Source organism: Esox lucius, chromosome 20, assembly GCF_011004845.1.
Source record: "Esox lucius isolate fEsoLuc1 chromosome 20, fEsoLuc1.pri, whole genome shotgun sequence".
Classification (NCBI taxonomy): Eukaryota; Metazoa; Chordata; class Actinopteri; order Esociformes; family Esocidae; genus Esox; species Esox lucius.
In genome coordinates this window covers 17,706,799-17,727,987 of record NC_047588.1, presented here as the reverse complement: position 1 = coordinate 17,727,987, position 21,189 = coordinate 17,706,799, and the positions used below count along the sequence as shown (strand labels likewise).

The 21,189-nt window shown below is 39.1% G+C and overlaps 1 protein-coding gene across 7 annotated transcripts; it reads right to left on the bottom strand.

The window, feature by feature from the left end:
* Window positions 1-404: 404 nt before the first annotated feature.
* polr3glb (polymerase (RNA) III (DNA directed) polypeptide G like b) lies at window positions 405-20,532 on the bottom strand. Of its 7 annotated transcripts, none has more exons than XM_034288695.1 (9): window positions 20,321-20,532; window positions 19,014-19,060; window positions 17,105-17,255; window positions 8,010-8,139; window positions 7,695-7,763; window positions 6,816-6,872; window positions 1,486-1,574; window positions 1,159-1,275; window positions 405-929 (listed from the first exon to the last, which is right to left on the bottom strand). In XM_034288695.1, the coding sequence occupies exons 3-9, from the start codon at window positions 17,222-17,224 to the stop codon at window positions 843-845; spliced, it is 669 nt and encodes a 222-aa protein (XP_034144586.1). In that variant the 5' UTR covers window positions 17,225-17,255; window positions 19,014-19,060; window positions 20,321-20,532; the 3' UTR covers window positions 405-842. The 7 variants fall into 7 exon arrangements, with proteins under 7 accessions (XP_034144586.1, XP_034144587.1, XP_034144585.1 ...); XM_034288696.1 differs by having other exon boundaries at window positions 20,338-20,532; XM_034288694.1 differs by having other exon boundaries at window positions 20,388-20,532.
* Window positions 20,533-21,189: the final 657 nt, after the last annotated feature.

The following is a 21,189-nucleotide window of genomic DNA, read 5'->3' as shown; positions in this document are numbered from 1 at the left end:
TGGTCCCTGGCACAAACAAAGTTTTAGAAACTCATATCTACTGTACCTTTTCCCTTAGAGCATCACCACACAGTGACAAATGGAAAAGTGTCTAAACCAATCAGATTTGCAAAGTGTGTTCTATCTGCTGACATGGATGTGTTCATTTGTCTGTGTTTCTAAACCCGCAGACAGGAATTCCATAGTTGACTTGTTCCATAACAACCCATCACATGAATTTATCTCTACCAGTTAAAATGTGTACTGACATTTGATAACACTGAACACACTTCTTCAATATTCTGCACCACGGCTCTTATCAATGTGAAATAATCATCATCATGTGGCAACTGAACTACAGTATGACAGCTTCTGGTATAAAATGGTTTAGGTAAAAATGCATGACAAAGAAACATTTTCTGCCATTTATTCTTTTACAATAAAAAGTAAAATCTTATTTTATAACAAACAGAAAACATGCGGATTTAACAAAGATATAAACATTTTACAAAACAGCAGAACTTTAAAATCACTTACAAATGACATAAAACAGAAGCCATCTATTATTTCAATATTCTTTAACATTTCTAAAAGTTGACCAAAAACTTCAAAAGAGCATTTAAAATGATTATTAAGAGCATTTAAAATTATTGCAGGTTTGGACTTTTAAACCTACTTCTTCAGTTGAGATTCTTCTTAATCCAGGATCTGAGTGGATTCAAGGTTATTTAAAAAAATGTTGTTGAGTTAAGATACTTTCAAGCTTTCAGACAAAAAAAGTATATAATTTCAGCTGTGGAGTGTCAGTCAGTTCTGGTATGTTATCCCAGTAGTGCTGAGTCCTATTCATACTGAATACTTTATCAGTAAATGGCCTCATCCATGTTGTCATCACTGTCCCCTCCGAACTCCTCTCCATTGTCAAAATATGACATTATATAGTCTGTCTCCTGTGGAAAGAAGGAATGGGGAAATGTATATTTCAAAAGCCAAGGCCAGTTTTGCTTCCGTCCTTCTCTTCAGTAAACTGGGCTTGAACCAGGGTACCTCACACGTCATCCATTAAAGCATTACTACTGGTTATACCACAAAAGCTGAGTCGTGTGACATCCTCAATTAAAAGATGCTAGTACACATCACATACTAGGTAGCCATTTAACATTGGTTAGAGATTTTTACCTCTTCATATTCTTCTTCGTCATACTCCTCCTCCCCATCTTTCTCCTCTTCCTCCGGGCTTTTCTTCTCCCCCTCCTCTTCATCTGAGGTCACTTCCTCCTCTCTCTTCTCCAAAGTCTGAAAGATGACATAAATTAATAAAAAAAATAATTGAAAGATAAGTACATTGTGAAAGAAAACAACACTTTTAGTTACATTTTAGTAACTAAAAAGTGGCAAAAGTTAGGAAAACTAAATGGTTGAGACTATGGAGTCTTAGTTAAGTTGGTAAATGTTAGAGACTATGAAGTCTGGGTATAATGTATACCCTGAGTGGACTATTCCCACCTCTAGTTTACTGATGATCTCCTCTTTGTCCACCCTGGTCTTTCTGCTGGGTTTGTTGCCCACAGGCGTCTCCACACTTAGACAGGTGTCTGTAACAGCAGACCAAAGGACACAAGCCAACCATTAGGGAAAACCAAACTCCCCCCGTTTTCCCTCCACTCCTTTCATTTAAAAGGCCATTCATTCAAAATCTATATTTAGCCCAAAAAAGAAAAGGGCAGATTGTTTATGTATTAGGCAGTATTGTTGCCAGCAGCCAGGAGTGAATTAATCCTATCTTGCTGTTCAAAGCAGGACACTTTGATGCATTCATGTCTCTAGAAAGGGAATAGTAGTTAGACACACTGGCCATCCAATAAGAGGGGGGAAGCCTGTGAGAGCAATCTACTATGAAAGAGATGCATCATTCACCAGCAACATCATTTAAAAAGAAGAAAAGTAAGAAGAAAGTGTATGAATAAGACTGATCAGAATGTCTATTAAATCACTGTGTTTGTTTATTTAATGAAAATTACATCAACATATTTTTATCAACATATTTAATTTCCCTGAGCCTCCTTTGGCCCTTAAAAGAGGGAGATAATTTCTGTAACTAGAAGCATTTGGGAATTGATAATAGAAGTCACACCATGTTAGCTGAAATGCAATGAGACAAGGTTCAATATTTAAAGGGGCACTGTGTAGAATCCTGCCTCTAACATTTACAAGACTGAATTTAAACAATAACAAGACCTGCTTCAGTTCCCTAACTGAAGGAGACTGGAACAGTATTATCTAGTCCAGGGTGGTTTAGGCTGGGTGAAATAGTACTGCAAATTTCTAAAGAGAGCAAGAGGAAACTACAGGTCAATTCAAACTGATAGCAAGTTTTAATAAGGAATATTTCAGGCAATCAGCAGAAAATAATATTTGAAACAAATTAAAACATAAACCTCTAGACATTGTGGACTAGTTTGCCCCCCAAAGTACTAAATTAATTAGCTGGAGTTTTTGCCAGCCAAGAAGAGTGAATCTCTCTTACTGAGTGAGTGATTAGGATGAAATGTCCTTATATATTTAGTGAATCTGCCTTTTTAATTCCACCAGTTTTGCTTAGCATTGTTTGTTTTATTAATGATTTGTATGTAATTATGCAGCTTCTCAAACAGGCTTTAAGTTTTTCCAATAGTTGGTTTCAAAGAAAAAAATGGATTTTGGCAATTGGTGATTCTGTGAGGAGCTAAGTGTTAAACCTCCAAAGTCTTTCCTACACTATCATACCTCAGTATTTAGAAGCATTTTAACTAGCTCGATGGAACTAACATTCCTCCATGCCAATGCTACAGTTGTTTTTATTTTCCAACAATCTCCTCAACATTACCCCTCCAACATGCACATGGTATTGCACACTGCTGTTGTGTCTGTTTGCGTTGCATAATTTTGGAGCGGCTGGAATCTGTGAGGGGGTAAGTCCGCATAGGAGAACACCCGGCTCACTCTTTTCAATCGAAAATAATTGTTCTAAAAGTAAAAACAAGGCTTTAAAGTAAAAAATAAACAAAGGATTTTAATCCATGACGGCTTAGTGTGTTACTAATGGTTTTCTTTGAGACTGTGGTCCCAGCTCTCTTCAGGTCATTGACCAGCTCCTGCCGTGTAGTTCTGGGCTCATCCCTCACCTTCCTCATGATCACTGACGCCCCACGAGGTGAGACCTTGCATGGAGCCCCAGACCGAGGGAGATTGACCGTCATCTTGAACTTCTTCCATTTTCTAATAATTGCACCAACAGTTGTTGCCTTCTCACCAAGCTGCTTGCCTATTGTACTGTAGCTCATCCCAGCCTCGTGCAGGTCTCCAATTTTATCCCTGATGTCCTTACACAGCTCTCTGGTCTTGGCCATTGTGGAGAGGTTGGAGTCTGTTTGATTGAGTGTGTGGACAGGTGTCTTTTATACAGGTAACAAGTTCAAACAGTGCAGTTAATACAGGTAATGAGTGGAGAACAGGAGGGCTTCTTAAAGAAAAACTAACAGGTTTGTGAGAGCCAGAATTCTTACTGGTTGGTAGGTGATCAAATACTTATGTCATGCAATAAAATGCTAATTAATTATTTAAAAATCATACAATGTGATTTTCTGGATTTTTTTTTTTGATTCCGTCTCTCACAGTTGAAATGTATGATAAAAATGACAGACCTCTACATGCTTTGTAAGTAGGAAAACCTGCAAAATCAGCAGTGTATCAAATAATTATTCTCCCCACTGTAAGTACAAGTTTGTAGGTAGGTGTCCGCTATGACATCCTTTGATTCGGAAAGAATGGCTGAACACTATTGGTTGTTGAAATGGCTGTTGAAAGGCGAAAGCATCATCCACACCACCCAATAAAGCCCGCCCACAGCTGTGGGGTCAAAAATGCAAATGAAGATCAATAAAAAAAATATTTAAAAAAGCACTGCAAGCTAAGGGGGCAGTCTAGTCAAAATTTGGGTTGGCTGATAGCATAATTAAATTGGATTGTTGTTTTTAAATACATTTCTTGCTCTCAAAATATTTATTTCATTTAACTTTTATTTAACAGGGAGGCACATTGAGACCTAGTTCTCATTTACAAGTGTGCCCTAGGAACATTAATCCAAGAACAGAACAGCAATTAAATACAAAATACATGCAATTAACATACTGACATTAGCCATCTCAGTCAATTAAAACAAAAATGTCTCACTATAATCACCCCTTGCTGGAGCAGCGCTCCGCATCCCCGGCATACTAGTGGCTGCTGGTTCAACGCACCCTAATCAGCTACTCGTCACACACTTGTCTCGTTTCCCCATTATGCACACCTGGTTCCTGTTTCCCCAACAAGCTCTAGTATATCATTCCCTCTGTGTTGCCCTGTCCTTTGTTCCCCTGTACAAGGTTTAACACTAGAACCGCCAAATGCCTATGCCAATTGGCGTTTGAGTTTGTAATTAAAATAACAAGGCCATTTTGAAAGCTACTCCTTCCACGACCTTTCCTAAATAGGCTTACATTACATTGTTCTGTTGTCAGAACTCTAAACTGACAAACAAAAAACGATTTACCTGTTTTTTTTTTTTTACCCTGTTTTCCTATTTAATCCACCAACAGCCCATGCCACTTAGTGTTGGTACCCAAATGGTACCCAGGCGCTAATCACCCCTCACTGAATGACGTCAATGGATGAATGTGTGATACTCCCAGATGAATGGTCAGACTTTGGTTGAATTTGAATAAACTTACAAATAAAATACAAGTTCTCTATGACCATTCAAAAACTTAATTAGGCTATTATAGAAACATAATACGAACGATTTTTCAAAAGGAGATTCAGCTTACTTGTTCTCCCCACTGTACAAGCATTTCAGGTAAGCTGCACAGCTTTTGTCTGTCCAATTTCTACATAGCTAGTAGTTAAGCTCCTACGATTCAGTGTTGGTTCATTACGTTCTACTACACTGCTCAAAAACATGTCTCAATAAACAAAATACATTGAAGATCAAAATCTTTACTCTACATTCTACAATGAAAGTAAACAATTGTAATCACAGGCTGTGCCAACTTATATACATTACTCATAATGTGACTCAGTAGTGTGTGACCCCCATGTGCCTGTATGCACTCCCAACAATGTCTGGGCATGCTCCTGATGAGATGGCGGATGGTGTCCAGGGAGATCTCCTCCCAGACCTGGATCAGGGCATCAGTGAGCTTCTGGACAGTCAGTGGCGCTACTTGGTGGCATTGGATGCACCGATACATAACATCCCTGAGGTTCTCAATTGGATTGTGGTCTGGGGAATGTGAGGGCCAGTTATCAATGTCTTTGTCATCCATGAACTGCCAAGACACTCTGGCCACATGAATCTGGGCATTGTACTGCACCAGGAGGAACCCAGGGCCCACTGCACCAATGCCAAACGAGCTGCACGGTGCTGGGCTGTGAGCACAGGCCCCACTAGAGGACATTGGGCCCTCATGCCACCCTCATGGAGTCTGTTTGGTCAGAAACATGCACAGCAGTAGCCCGCTGGAGGTCATTTTGTAGGGCTCTGGCAGTGCTCCTTCTGTTCCTCCTTGCACAAAGGAGCCGATACTGTTCCTGCTGCTGGTTTGATGCCCTTCTACGGCCCTGTCCAGCTCTCCTCGTGTAATGGCCCATCTCCTAGTTTCTCCTCCACGCTCTAGAGACTACTGGGAGACACAGCAAACCTTGTGATGGCACGTATGGATGTGCCTGGAGGGGCTGGACTACCTGTGCAACCTGAATGGGCTGCAGGTACCGCTTCATGCTACCAGTAGTGACAAGGACACTAGGAAAACTAGAGAAGAATCAGTCAAGAAGGATAAGGAGTGAGAAATTGTCTGCGGCCACCACCTGCAAAACCATTCCCTTTTTGGGGGTTGTCTTGCTGTTGCCTCTCCAGTGCATGTGTTGTCACTTTAATTTGCATCAAAACAGGTGACAATGATTCACAATCGTTAATGCTTCTTAACTGGACAGATGGATATCACTGAAGTTTAATTGACTTGGTGTTATACTGTGTTGTGACTTAATTTTTTTGAGCAGTGTATATTACATACATTCCGTAGAAGACAATGTTTATATATGATATATTATATACACACACTTGCACTCAGGGTTGTTATATTTTCTTGTCTGGAAATGGTTGACAGCAAAACTGAGCATTGTCCAACTCGTTACAACAGACACTTACTGGTCTCCGTTGCCACTACTGGGCAGTTTCCACATAGGTACTGTCAGTCAAAGTTCTCAACATCTTCAATGGTGGCTACTTTTTAAATTAAAAGTGAATATGTACTTATTTAACCTGAGAGAATTGGTATAGTGTATAGTGACAGAAGATGTTAGTTACAAAAGGACGCTACTTATTGGAAATTTGGTAAAAGGAAAAGTGGCCAATGAAAATGATGGCTGCTCCACTTGTTTTACGCTAAGACAAGTACTGGTTATACAAAATAAAATCACTATTAGACACAATACAAATAATATAAACATTTACTATGGATTATAATGAACTGGTTTGGTTCCAAATGGAAAAGGCAGTGTGTAAATGTGATGAAAGTAAATGCTGTGTTTATACATTGTTTATATATAACATTAACCAAAATTACACTGATCATGAAGGGTCAAAATAGCAATGAAAGAAACAGAACACAAGTGGAAAACCAACCAAACAGAACAAAATAAAATTTTAATACGAACGTGTTCTGGATCATATGGAAGACATGGGCTTTTATAGTGTAATGCCCACAAATACATCTAGTCAATGAACTGTAAGAAACACAACACTATTATCCACTTACTCTCTTTCAAGGGCTTCCTAGTTCGGATCCGAAGCTCTTTGGGTAGCCTTTTCCAGTCTGATGACATAAGAGAAATATATCAAACAAAATCCATCAGCAGCCTATTGACGCAATACTGCTTCCCACAGTAATAAAATGATTGTAGTATACATCTGCACACAATTGTTAGAAATCAGCGGTTACGTGTAGTGGTCAAATAATGTACACCCGTATCAAATCGAGGGAGAAGTTCACTCAAGTTTATTGGAAAATTGCAGCACAGATGTCATTCGGTGAACGTTCCATTGTCTTCTCACTGTAAAGATTAGTTGCCAGCTAGCCTTTACATTAAGGGCGTTTCTACCTAGCACAGATCATGTTTCTAGAAGTCAACCCCTATGCCAGAGGGTCACTGTAAATATTCATGTGGTTATCAGAGCACAACCTACAGAGAGATCTAAACAGAGATGTTTCTGTTGTTCTCATTATCTAGGCACATTCACTTCCAATGAAACGTACATTCATATTGTAATTGTTAATGCTCAGATTCCACACAAAGTAATAATGGAACTAAAATCTCAGTTAACCCAATCAGAGCTTATTTTGAGTGACAGATCAATTTCTAGTATTTGGCCTGCTTTGTTTCACGTAACATTCAGCCAGAACAGTTCACACTTCAAAACAGCTGTCATCTGGAGATAGTGATCTCTTGGTACCTCACGATAAAACATTTGTTATTTTTTTTTTACTAACTATTGCTATTACACTAGTAGTCAGACCATGCAATTCACTCCTAATATGTATTCAAATGTTTCTATTGTTTGGTTATCATTACACTGAGTGGGTTTTTACTGTTTCTGTCAACAACAAAAAAATGCAAACATGATGCCACTAACTCACCGGGATTCCATTCTATTGTGTTGTCTGACGGCTCACTGTTCTGGTATTTATCAGAATACCGCTCCACATCTGAAAGTCAGACAAGAACTTGCATAACTCTTTTTCATACAACCAAAAAAAAAACAAAAAAAACTTTGTGTATTAATAAGTCTGCCTCCCGTTTGCAGTTACCAAATGTCTGCCATACCCTGTATTACCTATAAACTTGCATCATTTAATAAACTAACAAAAGCTGTTCTTTGATGCATTTTGAAGTCTTTAATTCCTATTGTGTATCACTAACACATTGACACTTATCATCCCAGGCTGAGCTACCTTTTTTAGGGACAGCTGGATGAACATAAAATGGTAGGGTCTTCATAGCTCCCCTGAACTCCTGCTTCAGTGCCAACATGTACTCTGCTTCCTCTCCTATAACCAAGGGGACAGGCTTGTGTTCCATAGGCTACACGTGCACAAAATATGTCACAAATTAGGCTAATCCAAAACTAACAATAAAAAGGAAATACATGTTAAGTGCTTATTTGTTTGAAAAACACTATATAACATTAGAAATGAAATATTACAGTATAAACATGAATACAAAAACAAGTATTTTTCTTATTTTGTCCAAAAGATCATTCATACAGCATCTGGTGAGATGGCTAGAAGAAATATCATAATGAAATTTAGGGTATTTGAAAACAGAAAGCACAATGTATGTCACAAGAAACTGTCTACATCTAATAAGTAGTACGTAAAGGTAACTTTCTTGAGGAACAGAAGAAAATCCAGTGAAGTGCTTGCAAAGCACCTAGCAGAGTCATCTGGCACCATAGGTACATGCATTGACTGTGAAGAATCATCTCACAAGCAATCAATTTGTAGGAAATGTTACAGCCAGGAATCCATTGATATGGAAAAGAAACAAGCAGAAGAATATTATCTTATCTTCAAGGATTAGATCTTAGCTGGGCCTGGAGCCTTGCCCTATGTTGTGAGACTTTGGTCCCATTGGTTCATGAAAGTCTGTATTCCTTTGGCAAGTTAATGGATAAAGTCTGGCATGGTCAGGCCTGAGAACTCAGAAGAGTGGTATACTGTAGGTGAAAAGGTTGACTAGATGGTGCTAACCACTACTTAATCTGAGTAATGCTAATTTCATATGAGAAAAAGAGTCATAAGAGGATATCTGTCTTATCCTCTATGTTCTGGCAGGTCGCTGGCTTATGGGTACTTGTCAGCCTCTTAGTCTTGTTGCTGGGTGATTGCAGTAGAAAGAGATCAGGAAGCCTGAGAAGGAAGCTGATGAGGAATCTGTTATAACTAAATAATCACTTTGTCTAAGCACATTACTGCATAAGGGACAACAGATTTCCATGATGTTACACCCTATGCTATGGTAAAAATTACAGACTTCTACATGATTTGTAAGTGGGAAAACCTGCAAAATATGCAGTGTATCAAATACTTGTTCTCCCCACTGTATGTATACACACACACACACACACACACACACACACACACACACACACATGTATTGTGGTACAAACACGCCTGCTCTCAACATACCCAATGGAGGAACCTGGCAGGTTCCAGATTCTTCACTGTTTCTCCACGTTATATACAGGTGCTGGTCATAAAATTAGAATATCATCAGTAATTCCATTCAAAAAGTGAAACTTGTATATTAGATTCATTCATTACACACAGACTGATATATTTCAAATGTTTATTTCTTTTAATTGTGATGATTATTACTGACAACTAATGAAAATCCCAAATTCAGTATCTCTGAAATACAAAAAAAAGATTTTTAGAAATGTTGGCCAACTGAAAAGTATGAGCATGTACATCACTCAATACTTAGTTGGGGCTCCTTTTGCCTGAATTACTGCAGCAATGCGGCGTGGAATGGAGTCGATCAGTCTGTGGCACTGCTCAGGTGTTATGAGAGCCCAGGTTGCTCTGATAGTGGCCTTCAGCTCTTCTGCATTGTTGGGTCTGGCATAGTTTGCTGGCCAATTAAGAACAGGGATACCATGGTCCTTAAACCAGGTACTGGTAGCTTTGGCACTGCGTGCAGGTGCCAAGTCCTGTTGGAAAATGAAATCTGCATCTCCATAAAGTTGGTCAGCAGCAGGAAGCATGAAGTGCTCTAAAACTTCCTGGTAGATGGCTGCGTTGACCTTGGACCTCAGAAAACCCAGTGGACCAACACCAGCAGATGACTTGGCACCCCAAACCATCACTGACTGTGGAAACCTTACACTGGACTTCAAGCAATGTGGGTTCTGTGCCTCTCCTCTCTTCCTCCTGACTCTGGGACCTTGATTTCCAAAGGAAATGCCACATTTACTTTCATCAGAGAACACAACTCAGCAGCAGTCCAGTCCTTTTTGTCTTTAGCCCAGGCGAGACGCTTCTGACGCTGTGTCTTGTTCAAGAGTGGCTTGACACAAGGAATGCGACAGCTGAAACCCATGCCTTGCATACGTCTGTGCGTGGTGGTTCTTGAAGCACTGACTCCAGCTGCAGTCCACTCTTTGTGAATCTCCCCCACATTTTTCAATGGGTTTTGTTTCACAATCCTCTCCAGGGTGCGGTTATCCCTACTGCTTGTACACTTTTTCTACCACATCTTTTCCTTCCCTTCGCCTCTCTATTAATGTGCTTGGACACAGAGCTCTGTGAACAGCCAGCCTCTTTAGCAATGACCTTGTGTATCTTGCCCACCTTGTGCAAGGTGTCAATGGTCGTCTTTTGGACAGCTGTCAACTCAGCAGTCTTCCCCATGATTGTGTAGCCTACAGAACTAGACTGAGAGATCATTTAAAGGCCTTTGCAGGTGTTTTGGGTTAATTAGCTGATTAGAGTGTGGCACCAGGTGTCTTCAATATTGAACCTTTTCACAATATTCTCATGTTCTGAGATACTGAATTTGGGGTTTTCATTAGTTGTCAGTAAAAATCATCAAAATTAAAAGAAATAAACACTTAAAATATATCAGTCTGTGTGGAATGAATGTATACATTATACAATGAATAATATACATTATTTGAATGGAATTACTGAAATAAACCTTTTGATGACACCTGTAAGTGTGTGCGTATAAGTGGTCATAATGTCATGGCTGATCGGTGTATACAGTATACTGTATATATACATACACACACAGTGACAGCCACAGTGCTCCCCAATTAACTGTAGCTGGGTCCAATGTTTCCTTTGTGTCTCCCTCTATTTAGGTCCAGCAACCTGTCAAATGCTCTCTTTCAAGCAGATACTAGGCAAAGCTACGGCAATTCCCCAGAGAAGTGTTGTAGATAACTTTTCTATGGACTTCTTGAACTATTTTAGTTGCATTTGTTTTATGGTTTCTTTCTTACTTTTGTTGATTCACCCCCCCCCCCAAAAAAAGAATTTCTAATCCATACAGGACTGAACTTTATCGACTCTGGTCTCTTACTTTCTGTCCTGCTTAGAGTCAGTTTCCAAATTGTTAGAATGTATACACGCTCATCTGCCACTTATTTGGAAGAACTGGTCATTAATGCAAATAGCCAAACAGCAAGTTGTGTTGCTAAAGCATGCAAACAAATTCAAGAGGTTTAGATGTTTAATGACCAAACATATTTTGAGATTTGTGATCTAAGCTAATCTGACTGTGGTATGACAGTGCCAGACAAAGTGGTCCCTGCATGTGAAACCACTTTCCTGCAGGGATTTTTATACACTACAATGTCATTTACAGAGTACTGCAATAAATAAAAAAAACTGCCTATGAGCAGCAGCTCTGTGGGCAAAAACACAATTTTAATGAGAGAAGTCAAAGGAGAATTGTCAGAATCATTCAAGCAGACATTCACAAAGAATTACTTTCTACAAGAGTAGTGCGCAAAAGGATCAAACCTTGAAGTGGATAGAATAAGGGGCTCCTGCCCAATAGTTTACCTAATACAGTGGCCTCAGAGTATTTCAGACAGCATGTCATATGTATTTTGATCTGTTTAACACTTTTTTTGGTTGATACAGAACATGATTGCATGTGTTATTTCATAGTTTGGAAGTCTAGAGTATGTATACACATGCAATATGACAGTTCATTTCAAGTTACAGTTAATTAATATGGACTTAAGATGCAGTCTCTCTGCTTTAATTTGAAGGTTTTAAATTGGAGGAAGGGTTTAGGAATTACAGCTCTTTAATATGTTGCCCCCTCTTTTTCAAGGGACCAAAAGTAATTGGACAATCGCCTCAAAAGCTGTTTCATGGACAGGTGTGGGCTATTCTTTTGTTATTTCTTCATCAATTAATCAATCAATCAATCAAAATGTATTTATAAAGCGCTTTTTACAACAGCAGTTGTCACAAAGTGCTTTACAGAGACACCCGGCCTTAAACCCCAAGGAGCAAACAACAGCAGTGTTGAATTTCAGTGGCTAGGAAAAACTCCCTAAGAAGGTCGAATTTTAGGAAGAAACCTAGAGAGGACCCAGGCTCAGAGGGGTGACCAGTCCTCTTCTGGCTGTGCCGGGTGAGATATTAAGAGTCCAATTGGAATAATAAATAAATTTCTCTTGGCTAAATCCAGAGTATATTCGATTTTAGACTAGGTCAGAAGTATGACCAGGTGGACAAGGACAGGAACAGCAACGGTCCCCCCAAACCAGGTAATCCGCAGGTGTGGACCAGGACCTCATCTCCTTCTAAAATTTAAAATTGGAGGAAACTGAGAAAAGTTAGTAGTACATCCCTCATGTCCCCCAGCACAATAATATAGCAGCGTAACACCTTGGAAACTGAGACGGGGGGGTCCGGTGACACTGTGGCCCTACCCGGGGGAGGCCCCGGACAGGGCCCAACAGGCAGGAAATCAATCCAACCACATTGCCAGGCATCAACCAAAGGGACACCCACCAACCGCAACCCCCCTGAATGAGGGCCGAGTGTTGCTAGCAGCGTACAGCCCAACTGCACAAGTGCGCAATAGAGAGTCAACAACAAGCCAGTGACTCTTCCCCCGAAGGGCATTGGAGGGAGGGCATCCCAGTGGCGACGAGAGCCCACCTGGCAAGAAAGCAAGGGTGGACAGTATCAAGCCTACTGGTCACCTTCACGCCCCCGGGCCAGGCTACACCTAATTATAAACCGTGCTGTAGAGATTACTTTTTAGTAGACACTTGAAAGTTTGCACTGAGTTTGCATTTCTAACCTTAATTGGCAGATCATTCCACAGGAGTGGAGCTCTATGAGAAAAGGCCCTGCCGCCAACTGTTTGTTTAGAAATTCTAGGTACAATTAAAAGGCCTGCATCTTGCGATCTAAGGTTACGTGTAGGTATGTATGGCTGGATCATTTCAGCAAGGTAAGTAGGAGCAAGTCCATGTATTGATTTATAGGTTAAGAGTAAAACCTTAAAATCAGCCCTAACCCTAACAGGCAGCCAATGTAAGGATGCCAGGACAGGAGTAATGTGTTCAAATTTTTTTGTTCTAGTTAGGATTCTAGCAGCTGTGTACAGCACTAATTGAAGTTTATTTATTAATTTGTCTGGATAACCAGAGAGAAGAGCATTGCAGTAATCTAATCTAGAAGTAACGAAAGCATGAATTAATTTTTCTGCATCAGTTTTTGATAGAAAGTTTCTAATTTTTGCGATGTTTCGAAGATGAAAATAAGCAACTCTTGAGATATATTTTATATGTTCTTCAAAAGAGAGGTCAGGGTCAAGGGTAACGCCAAGGTTTTTTACAGTTTTTTGGGATACGACCATGCAGCCGTCGAGGTTCACAGTGAGATCTGCTAACAACGCTCTTTGTTTTTTGGGTCCTAAAAGGAACATTTCTGTTTTATTTGAGTTTAAGAGCAAGAAATTCTCTGTCATCCACTTCCTAATATCTGAAACGCATGCTTCCAAAATAGCTAATTTAGGGGCTTCTCCATGCTTCATTGAAATATATAACTGTGTGTCATCAGCATAACAGTGAAAGTTAATATTGTGATTTCGGATTACATCGCCCAGAGGGAGCATGTATAGTGAGAAAAGTAATGGGCCCAGAACCGAGCCTTGAGGAACTCCAAAGCATACCTTTGACTTGTCAGAGGATATGCCATCCACACTAACGAACTGATATCTTTCAGATAAATAAGATTTAAACCAGGCTAGAACATGTCCACGTAGCCCAATATTGGTTTCCAGTCTCTCTAAGAGAAGGGAGTGATCAATAGTGTCAAAAGCAGCACTAAGATCAAGAAGCAACAGGACGGATGCAGAACCTTTGTCTGAGGCCATTAGAAGGTCATTTGTTACCTTCACGAGTGCAGTCTCAGTACTATGATGAGATCTAAAACCAGACTGGAATATTTCATAAATGTTTTTTGTCTTTAGGAAGGCATTCAGTTGTTGGGAAACACATTTTTCTAAGATTTTTGAGAGGAACGGGAGGTTCGATATTGGCCTATAATTGTTTAATATGTCGGGATCTGGATTAGATTTTTTTTAGAAGAGGCTTAATTTCCGCAATTTTTAATGAGTTTGGTACGCATCCGGAGGAAAGGGAGCAATTTATTATGTTCAGCATTGGCTGACCTAGCACAGGACCTAGCACCCTTTAATCAGGTAAAGGGTCTGAAGTTGATTCACATTTGGATGCTGTGTACCCACAACATGGTCAAAGGAGCTCACAACGCAAGTGAAAAAGGCCATCCTTAGGCTGCAAAAAAAGTACATCTATCAGAGAGAGCAGGAACATTAGGAGAGGCCAAATCAACAGTTTGGTACATTCTGAGAAAACCCAAAAAGGCTTGGATGACCACAGAAGACAACAGTGGTGGATGATCGTAACATCCAGCCAAGAGAAGAACACAAGTTTCAAGGTTTATTTGTCAAATGCCTCGAACAACCCAAAAAGGAGCAATTGGTAGAGTTATTGCATATTATAGACACATGAGTGCAAAAAGCTTATGAATGGAGGCATAGCACACTACAACGACGTAGCGAGAATTAAAAAAAACGTAAACAGCTAAAATATAGCAAAAGGATTAAACTAATATACAAAACACTGTACATAGCAGCAGTTTCAAAAGAGTACTGTAAACTAGCAGCAATATTTGTAGTAGTATTGTATACTGTAGATATGGCAAGTATGGTAGTAATACACATACAAAATAATTCAACTAGTATACATTTCAGGGAGTATGAACAGTATGGCAGAAGCATTGAGTATTATAGATAGAATGTAATATGCTTATGAATGGTACATTCAAAGAAATATTCTAATGCCAATTTAAAGTACCTGAAAGGACAGAGTATCTGGAATGTTTGTGTGTGATCAGGATGATCCTGGATCAGTGTTGCTGGTTGAGGAGCCTTATGGCCTGAGGGAATTACGTGTTCCGATGCTCTGGTAGCATCTACCAGACGGCAGCAGTGTGAACAGGCCATAGCCTAGGTGGCTGTGAACCTTGATGATGTTCTGTGCTTTCCGCAGGCATCATGTATGGTAGATGCCTTGCACAGAGGGGAGATTGCAGCCGACGATGCGCTCCGCAGACTTTACCACCATCTGGAGGGACTTGCGTTCTGCAGTGAAGCAGCTGCCATACCAGGCAGAAATTCAGCCAGAAAGGATACTTTAAATGGTGCACCTGTAGAAGTTGGTGAGTTTTTGTCAAATTGAAATGTCAAATTTCTTGAGTCTCCTCAGGTAGTATAGTTGTTTTTCAGTAATCACTGCCGAGTCAAGGCCATCCTTGATGAACTTGAATTCGGAGACTCTCCACTTAAGCTCCATCGATGTGTATGGGGACATGACCACCCCCTTCTGTCACTTCCTTAAGCCCACGATCATCTCTTTAATTTTACAGACGTTGATAGGTTGTTGTCCTGGCACCATGTAGCCAGGTTCTTTACATTACTCTTCTGAGCGGTCTCATCGTTGTTGGAGATCCCAGGATGTTAGTGTCGTCCACGAATGAGGATGATGTTGGAGCTGTGTGTGGCCACACAGTCATGCGTGAACAGGGAGTACAGGAGGGGAGTGTACGCAGCCCTCTCCATGAGGTATGCATATCATTATCCAAGGCTACCATGAAGAGAAGACTTCACGAGAACAAATACAGGGGCAAACCATTCATAAGCCTCAAGAAGAGAAAGGCCAGATTTGGCCAAAAAACATCTAAAAAAGCCAGCCCATTTCTGGAACAGCATTCTTTGGACAGATGAAACTAAGATCAACCTGTACCAGAATGATGGGGGAAAAAATATATGGAGGAGGCTGCTTCACCTTACAGATGGACAATGACCCAAAACATACTGCGAAAGCAACCCAGGAGTTTTTAAAGGGAAAGAAGTAAAATATTCTGCAATGGCCAAGTCAATCACCTGATCTCAACCCGATCGAGCATGCATTTCACTTGCAGAAGACAAAACTTAAGACAGAAAGACCCATGAACAAACAACAACTGAAGACAGCTGAAATAAAGGCAAAATATCACAAAGGAGGAAACCCAGCGTTCGGTGATGTCCATGTCTTCCAGACATCAAGCAGTCACTGCCTGCAAAGGATTCTCGACAAAGTTTAAAAAAAAAAAATGTTATTTATGATAACTAATTTGTCCAATTACATTTGAGCCCCAGAAGTAAGGGGACTGTGTGTGAGAATGGTTGCAATTCCTAAACGTTTCATACAATATTTTTGCTCAACCCCTTGAATTAAAGCTGAAAGTCTGCACTTGAGTTGCATATCGGTTGTTTCATTTCAAGTCCATTGTGGTGGTGTACAGAGCCATAAGTATGAAAATTGTGTCAGTGTCCAACTATTTCCGGACCTAACTGTATATTTCATTTTAAACACTCTCCAATTAGTTATTGTATGATGACATTGGTATTGTTTTTTTTTTGGAAAAAATACCTGAAATATGTTGGCAAAATATGAGGCTAAGTAATCATTTTTGATCACATTCATTACAGATATCACAAAGCTAAAAGGATATGAATACAAAAATGTGGCTTTACAGAGAAATATTCAAAATGAGCACATGCAAAGTGCACAATTCACAAAAACATTTTGAGAGAAATTTTTTTTTATGTCACTTCTGGTCGTTCATTAGTCCTATCAGGCTGTAGAACATGCAAACTAACATTTGCTGGGTAAAAAACAAGCTGGAGTCTTTAAAGGTTATTGACTAAAATGCCTTATTTGAGACTGGTCCAACTAGTCTTTAAAGGCCAAAATTCATGCACACTCCAACTAGAATCCATACGATCAATGTGTCATAAATTAAGAAAACAATTTTTTTAAATTAAAACTTAAAATAGAATAAAGATACTAAGGAAGATTATAATTTGGAACATATACATTTCATACATTATATTTTGAAGCTCACATTGACCTTCATGTGGAACCACCCAGCCACCCTTTACTCACAGGAAATAGAGGTGTAGGCTGGAGAATTGAAGGGGGCAGGTTCTCCCCTTTCCCAATCCCAACTGCCTCTATACTGAAGCTCATGCACCCCCTGCCGCGGCCACGGCCCCGGCCAGCCATGGATCACACAGTGGGGGGCTCACAGGTAAATCTGTCAAGGAAGGAAGAACGTAACGTTTAACGTTTGAATAATAGCTGTTCTAATTTCCCCCAAATTTCTTTAAGCTACAGTGGATATAAAAAGTCTAAACACCCCTGTTGAAATGCCAGGTTCTTGTGATGTAAAAGAATGAGACAAAGATAATGTGACCTACACAGGGGTGTGTAGACTTTTTATATCCACTGTATGGGCCTTTTTAGATCACCATATAGTCCTAAACATTTGTTAAAAAAACACTCAAGCCAATAGTTTACACCGTTTGAACAAACTTAAACAACAACTTTATGTTGCTCACATAAAAAAAATTACTGAAGCGGGCAAGTTTGGTAGAGGCAATACCACATTTTACAGCAATTTTGATTAGTTGACAGATGTTTTTTTTTTTTAAATCAATTAATTTTATTACAATTTATTTCCTTCTGTGGGTTAACTAGTGACATTTCTGGGGACAGGCCACCAAAAATGGGGACTAAAGATGGGAATAAGGGATATCCATTTGGTCACCTCAAACAAATACATGACACTCAAGTAGAACATTCCTGTGGGAAAAAAAAAAACGACCAAATATTATAAGCATATGAAGTACAATTACCTTATTGCACCATTCACCTAATTGAGGCAGCTCATTTAGATCCTGAAAGTCTCTTTGGGATTGTTTACATTACGCTACATTTCACAAGACATACCGCTAGATATATTTTGTTGAGTAACGTTGCAGATATCCAGGGCTGCAACTAACAACTATTTTGAGAATCAATTCATCTGTCAATTACTACTTCGATTATTCGGATAGAAAATACATCAAATTCAGAAATAAATGCAAGTGTTTTATTTAAAATTAAAGCCTTCAGTGTTTTTATCCTTTTACAATGCCTTCATTAAAATGACTGTAAGCAGTAGCTATAAAACTGATAAAAACATACTAAAGGGTTATCATAATATAATTTTCAACTGACTGCTGGACAGTGTTGCCTTGACTGATACTGTAAACGTTAATGGAAATTGTAATATATTTAAATGCCGCAAAGTTTGTTTTGGAGAAATATAGAACTCACCAAATATGACACTAATGGCTTAATTCATCAGTAACGTTGTGAATGGTTAGCTAGCTGGAGCTGCTCAACTATACACAAACAACATCCTCAAGTAGATCAACGGTATGTTGGTGATAAACTTGATGTTAACATTAACTCAGCCATGCATTCAAGATGAATGGTTTCACAATAAAAAATGTAACTCCATGAATACAAGTTATAATAAATGACAAATTTGTATTGTATAAATTTGACATGCTAAGCCCTGTTCATCTTCTGTCATCACAGCTACATGTGTTCTCTCTTTATATGCTCGTACATTATCTGTGATTGGCCAACAAAGAATGGCTCTGTAGTATCTGTGAAATGAACTGGCTATTCATTTTTATGCTGGGGCGAGACCTTCCAAAAATGTAGTAACTCCAACGCCACTTAAATGTTTTTAGGTGGTTTTAGAACAAAACTTTTTTTATAATATAAATTGTTCCCCCCAAAATATTGACACTGAACTGACTGCTTTTAAAGACATTTTACTAATAATGTTCTGTATGATAACTAGCCTACCCTAGAGAATTGTTTTGAATACATTTGAAATAGGTTTGTTGACAACAGAGATTGTTCATGGGAAAAATATTGAATCACTGAATCAATTCAGGCAATGAATTCTCTGCTGCAGTGGGAAGTGTAGAGTGTAGCAGGAGAGTTTTCAACTAACCTTTTTTGGGGCGATTCCATCTCAGTTTCTCAATTTGACTTGTTGTTCTGCAACATGACCAAAGATAAATCTTCTAAACATTTGTTATAACAATAGATACACATTTTTCTTCCATTAATTTATCCAAATGTACATGCCACCATCTAATCCAAGTGCTGCACCTGTCTCAACCAATGAGAGGTTTGAAAGAGACAAGCTGATAGCACATAATATGGCGTACAGAGGCAATTACAGGCAGTGATGGGTTAACATATATAGTTTTTGAGGCAATTCATGTAGCAATTGCTTACTAAATAAAAAGGAGCCCCTGCAAGCTGACCCAGAAATTTAGACAATGGGATCGATTTGAAATACTGGGTATCACCAACAAAAACGTTAGTTGAAATTTCCCCTTCCATGCTTTCATCACAGCTCAGTCATTGAGCAATCACTTATCCAGACAAACATGAAAATTATGGTTCAACGCCTTACTCAAGGGCACAACAAAAGATTACTCAAATTTTTGGTTGAGACCCAACACATTTTTATGTAAATAACTTTTCTGTAAACCCATAAAACTTCACAACTAAAGATGAGCTTATTTTTTTTTTTGCTAATTTAGCTGCGGTCAAAGCTAATGTATCAACTGCTATTAACATTGTCCTCATTTATAATGCTGTTTGCTGGAGCTAATGAAAAAAATACTAACCCTGAAAACTCTACATAATTAACAGTAAAAACCTGACGGACACTTATCCAGAGCTATACAAAAATCAGATACTAGAACGGTCACAAAAACAAAATGCAAGTGGAGCTATGGCAAACAAAAATAAAATGCTGTAGATAATAGTAAATCAACAAACTATATATATATAGTCGTCTGGACGGTCAGTCTTTCATCCGTAACTACCAATGAATATGAGTGATTAAGTACAGTAATAATTTGTCCAACCTACAGTATTCCAAAACACGTGACGGTGTGACCGCTTTGTTTGAACAGGGCACTCAGACTGCGTGTAATACCAGTTGTGTGCGACTATAAAATAGCTAAGACATGCTCCGTCTTACCTTCTCTCGTGACTGCAGTATTAACTTGCTTGCTCAAATAACATACATAATAGTACAATAATATTAATTATACCAATAAATAGAGAAAGCTGTAAAATTACTATACAATAAAGTAGCTACCATAGCCTCCTAGGTTCAAATAGATTGCAAGCTAGCTAACGTGACTAACGTTATTGTTAAACCTACGTTAACTAGCTAGCTAGCCGCGTTTTCAAACATTATATTATACTGTTCACCCAAGCAACGTTAGTAAGACCTACCACTGTCAGAGACATACCTTCAGATTTTCAAATAAGAAAAATTCTAATAAAACATGCACTAGCTCACTTTAGGGGGCTGGTTTACAAATCCGCGGGTGATGTTAACGTCATAAACAAGCTTTTAAACCCCAAAGGCGCAACATAGCGAAACTTCCGGGACGTCAACGAAACCGATGAACAGTGTCGTCACATGCCACTGAAAACGAGATAGAGTTCGTTAGGTACGTTCCCTGAATAGTTTTATTCAGGCCGACAATTGTTTTGCATATTGCCCCCGCCCCGTGTAGGGGGTGCCCCAGTGTATCTCACTGGCTAATTGTTTTTGGTCGGGGCGTGTTGGGTGAGAGGACGTCTGCTTTTCCTCCAAAGAGAAAAAGTTTGCAGGCGACGACCATTGTTTTCTTCTATTCATACGCCACCTATGCAGGAAAGACAATTAGAAGACCAGAGTAGCCCAACCCCAGTTAAAAACCACTGCAAAATTATCAGTTTCTCTGGTTTTACTATTCATAGGTATGTGTTTGAGTAAAATGAACTGTTTTGTTTTATTCAATAAACTACTGACAACATTACTCCCGAATTCCAAGTAAACATATTGTTATTTAGAGTATTTATTAGTAGAAAATAACAACTGGTCAAAATAACCCCAAAAAAGATGCATTGTTTTCAGACCTTAAATAATGCAAAAAAAACAAATTCATATTAATTTCTCAACAACAAAATACTAATGTTTTAACTTAGGAAGAGTTCAGACATTTTTGGTGGAATAACCCAACATTTTTAATCACAGCTTTCATGCGTCTTGGAATGCTCTCCACCAGTCTGTTACATTGCTTTTGGGTGATTTTATGCCACTCCTGGCACAAAAA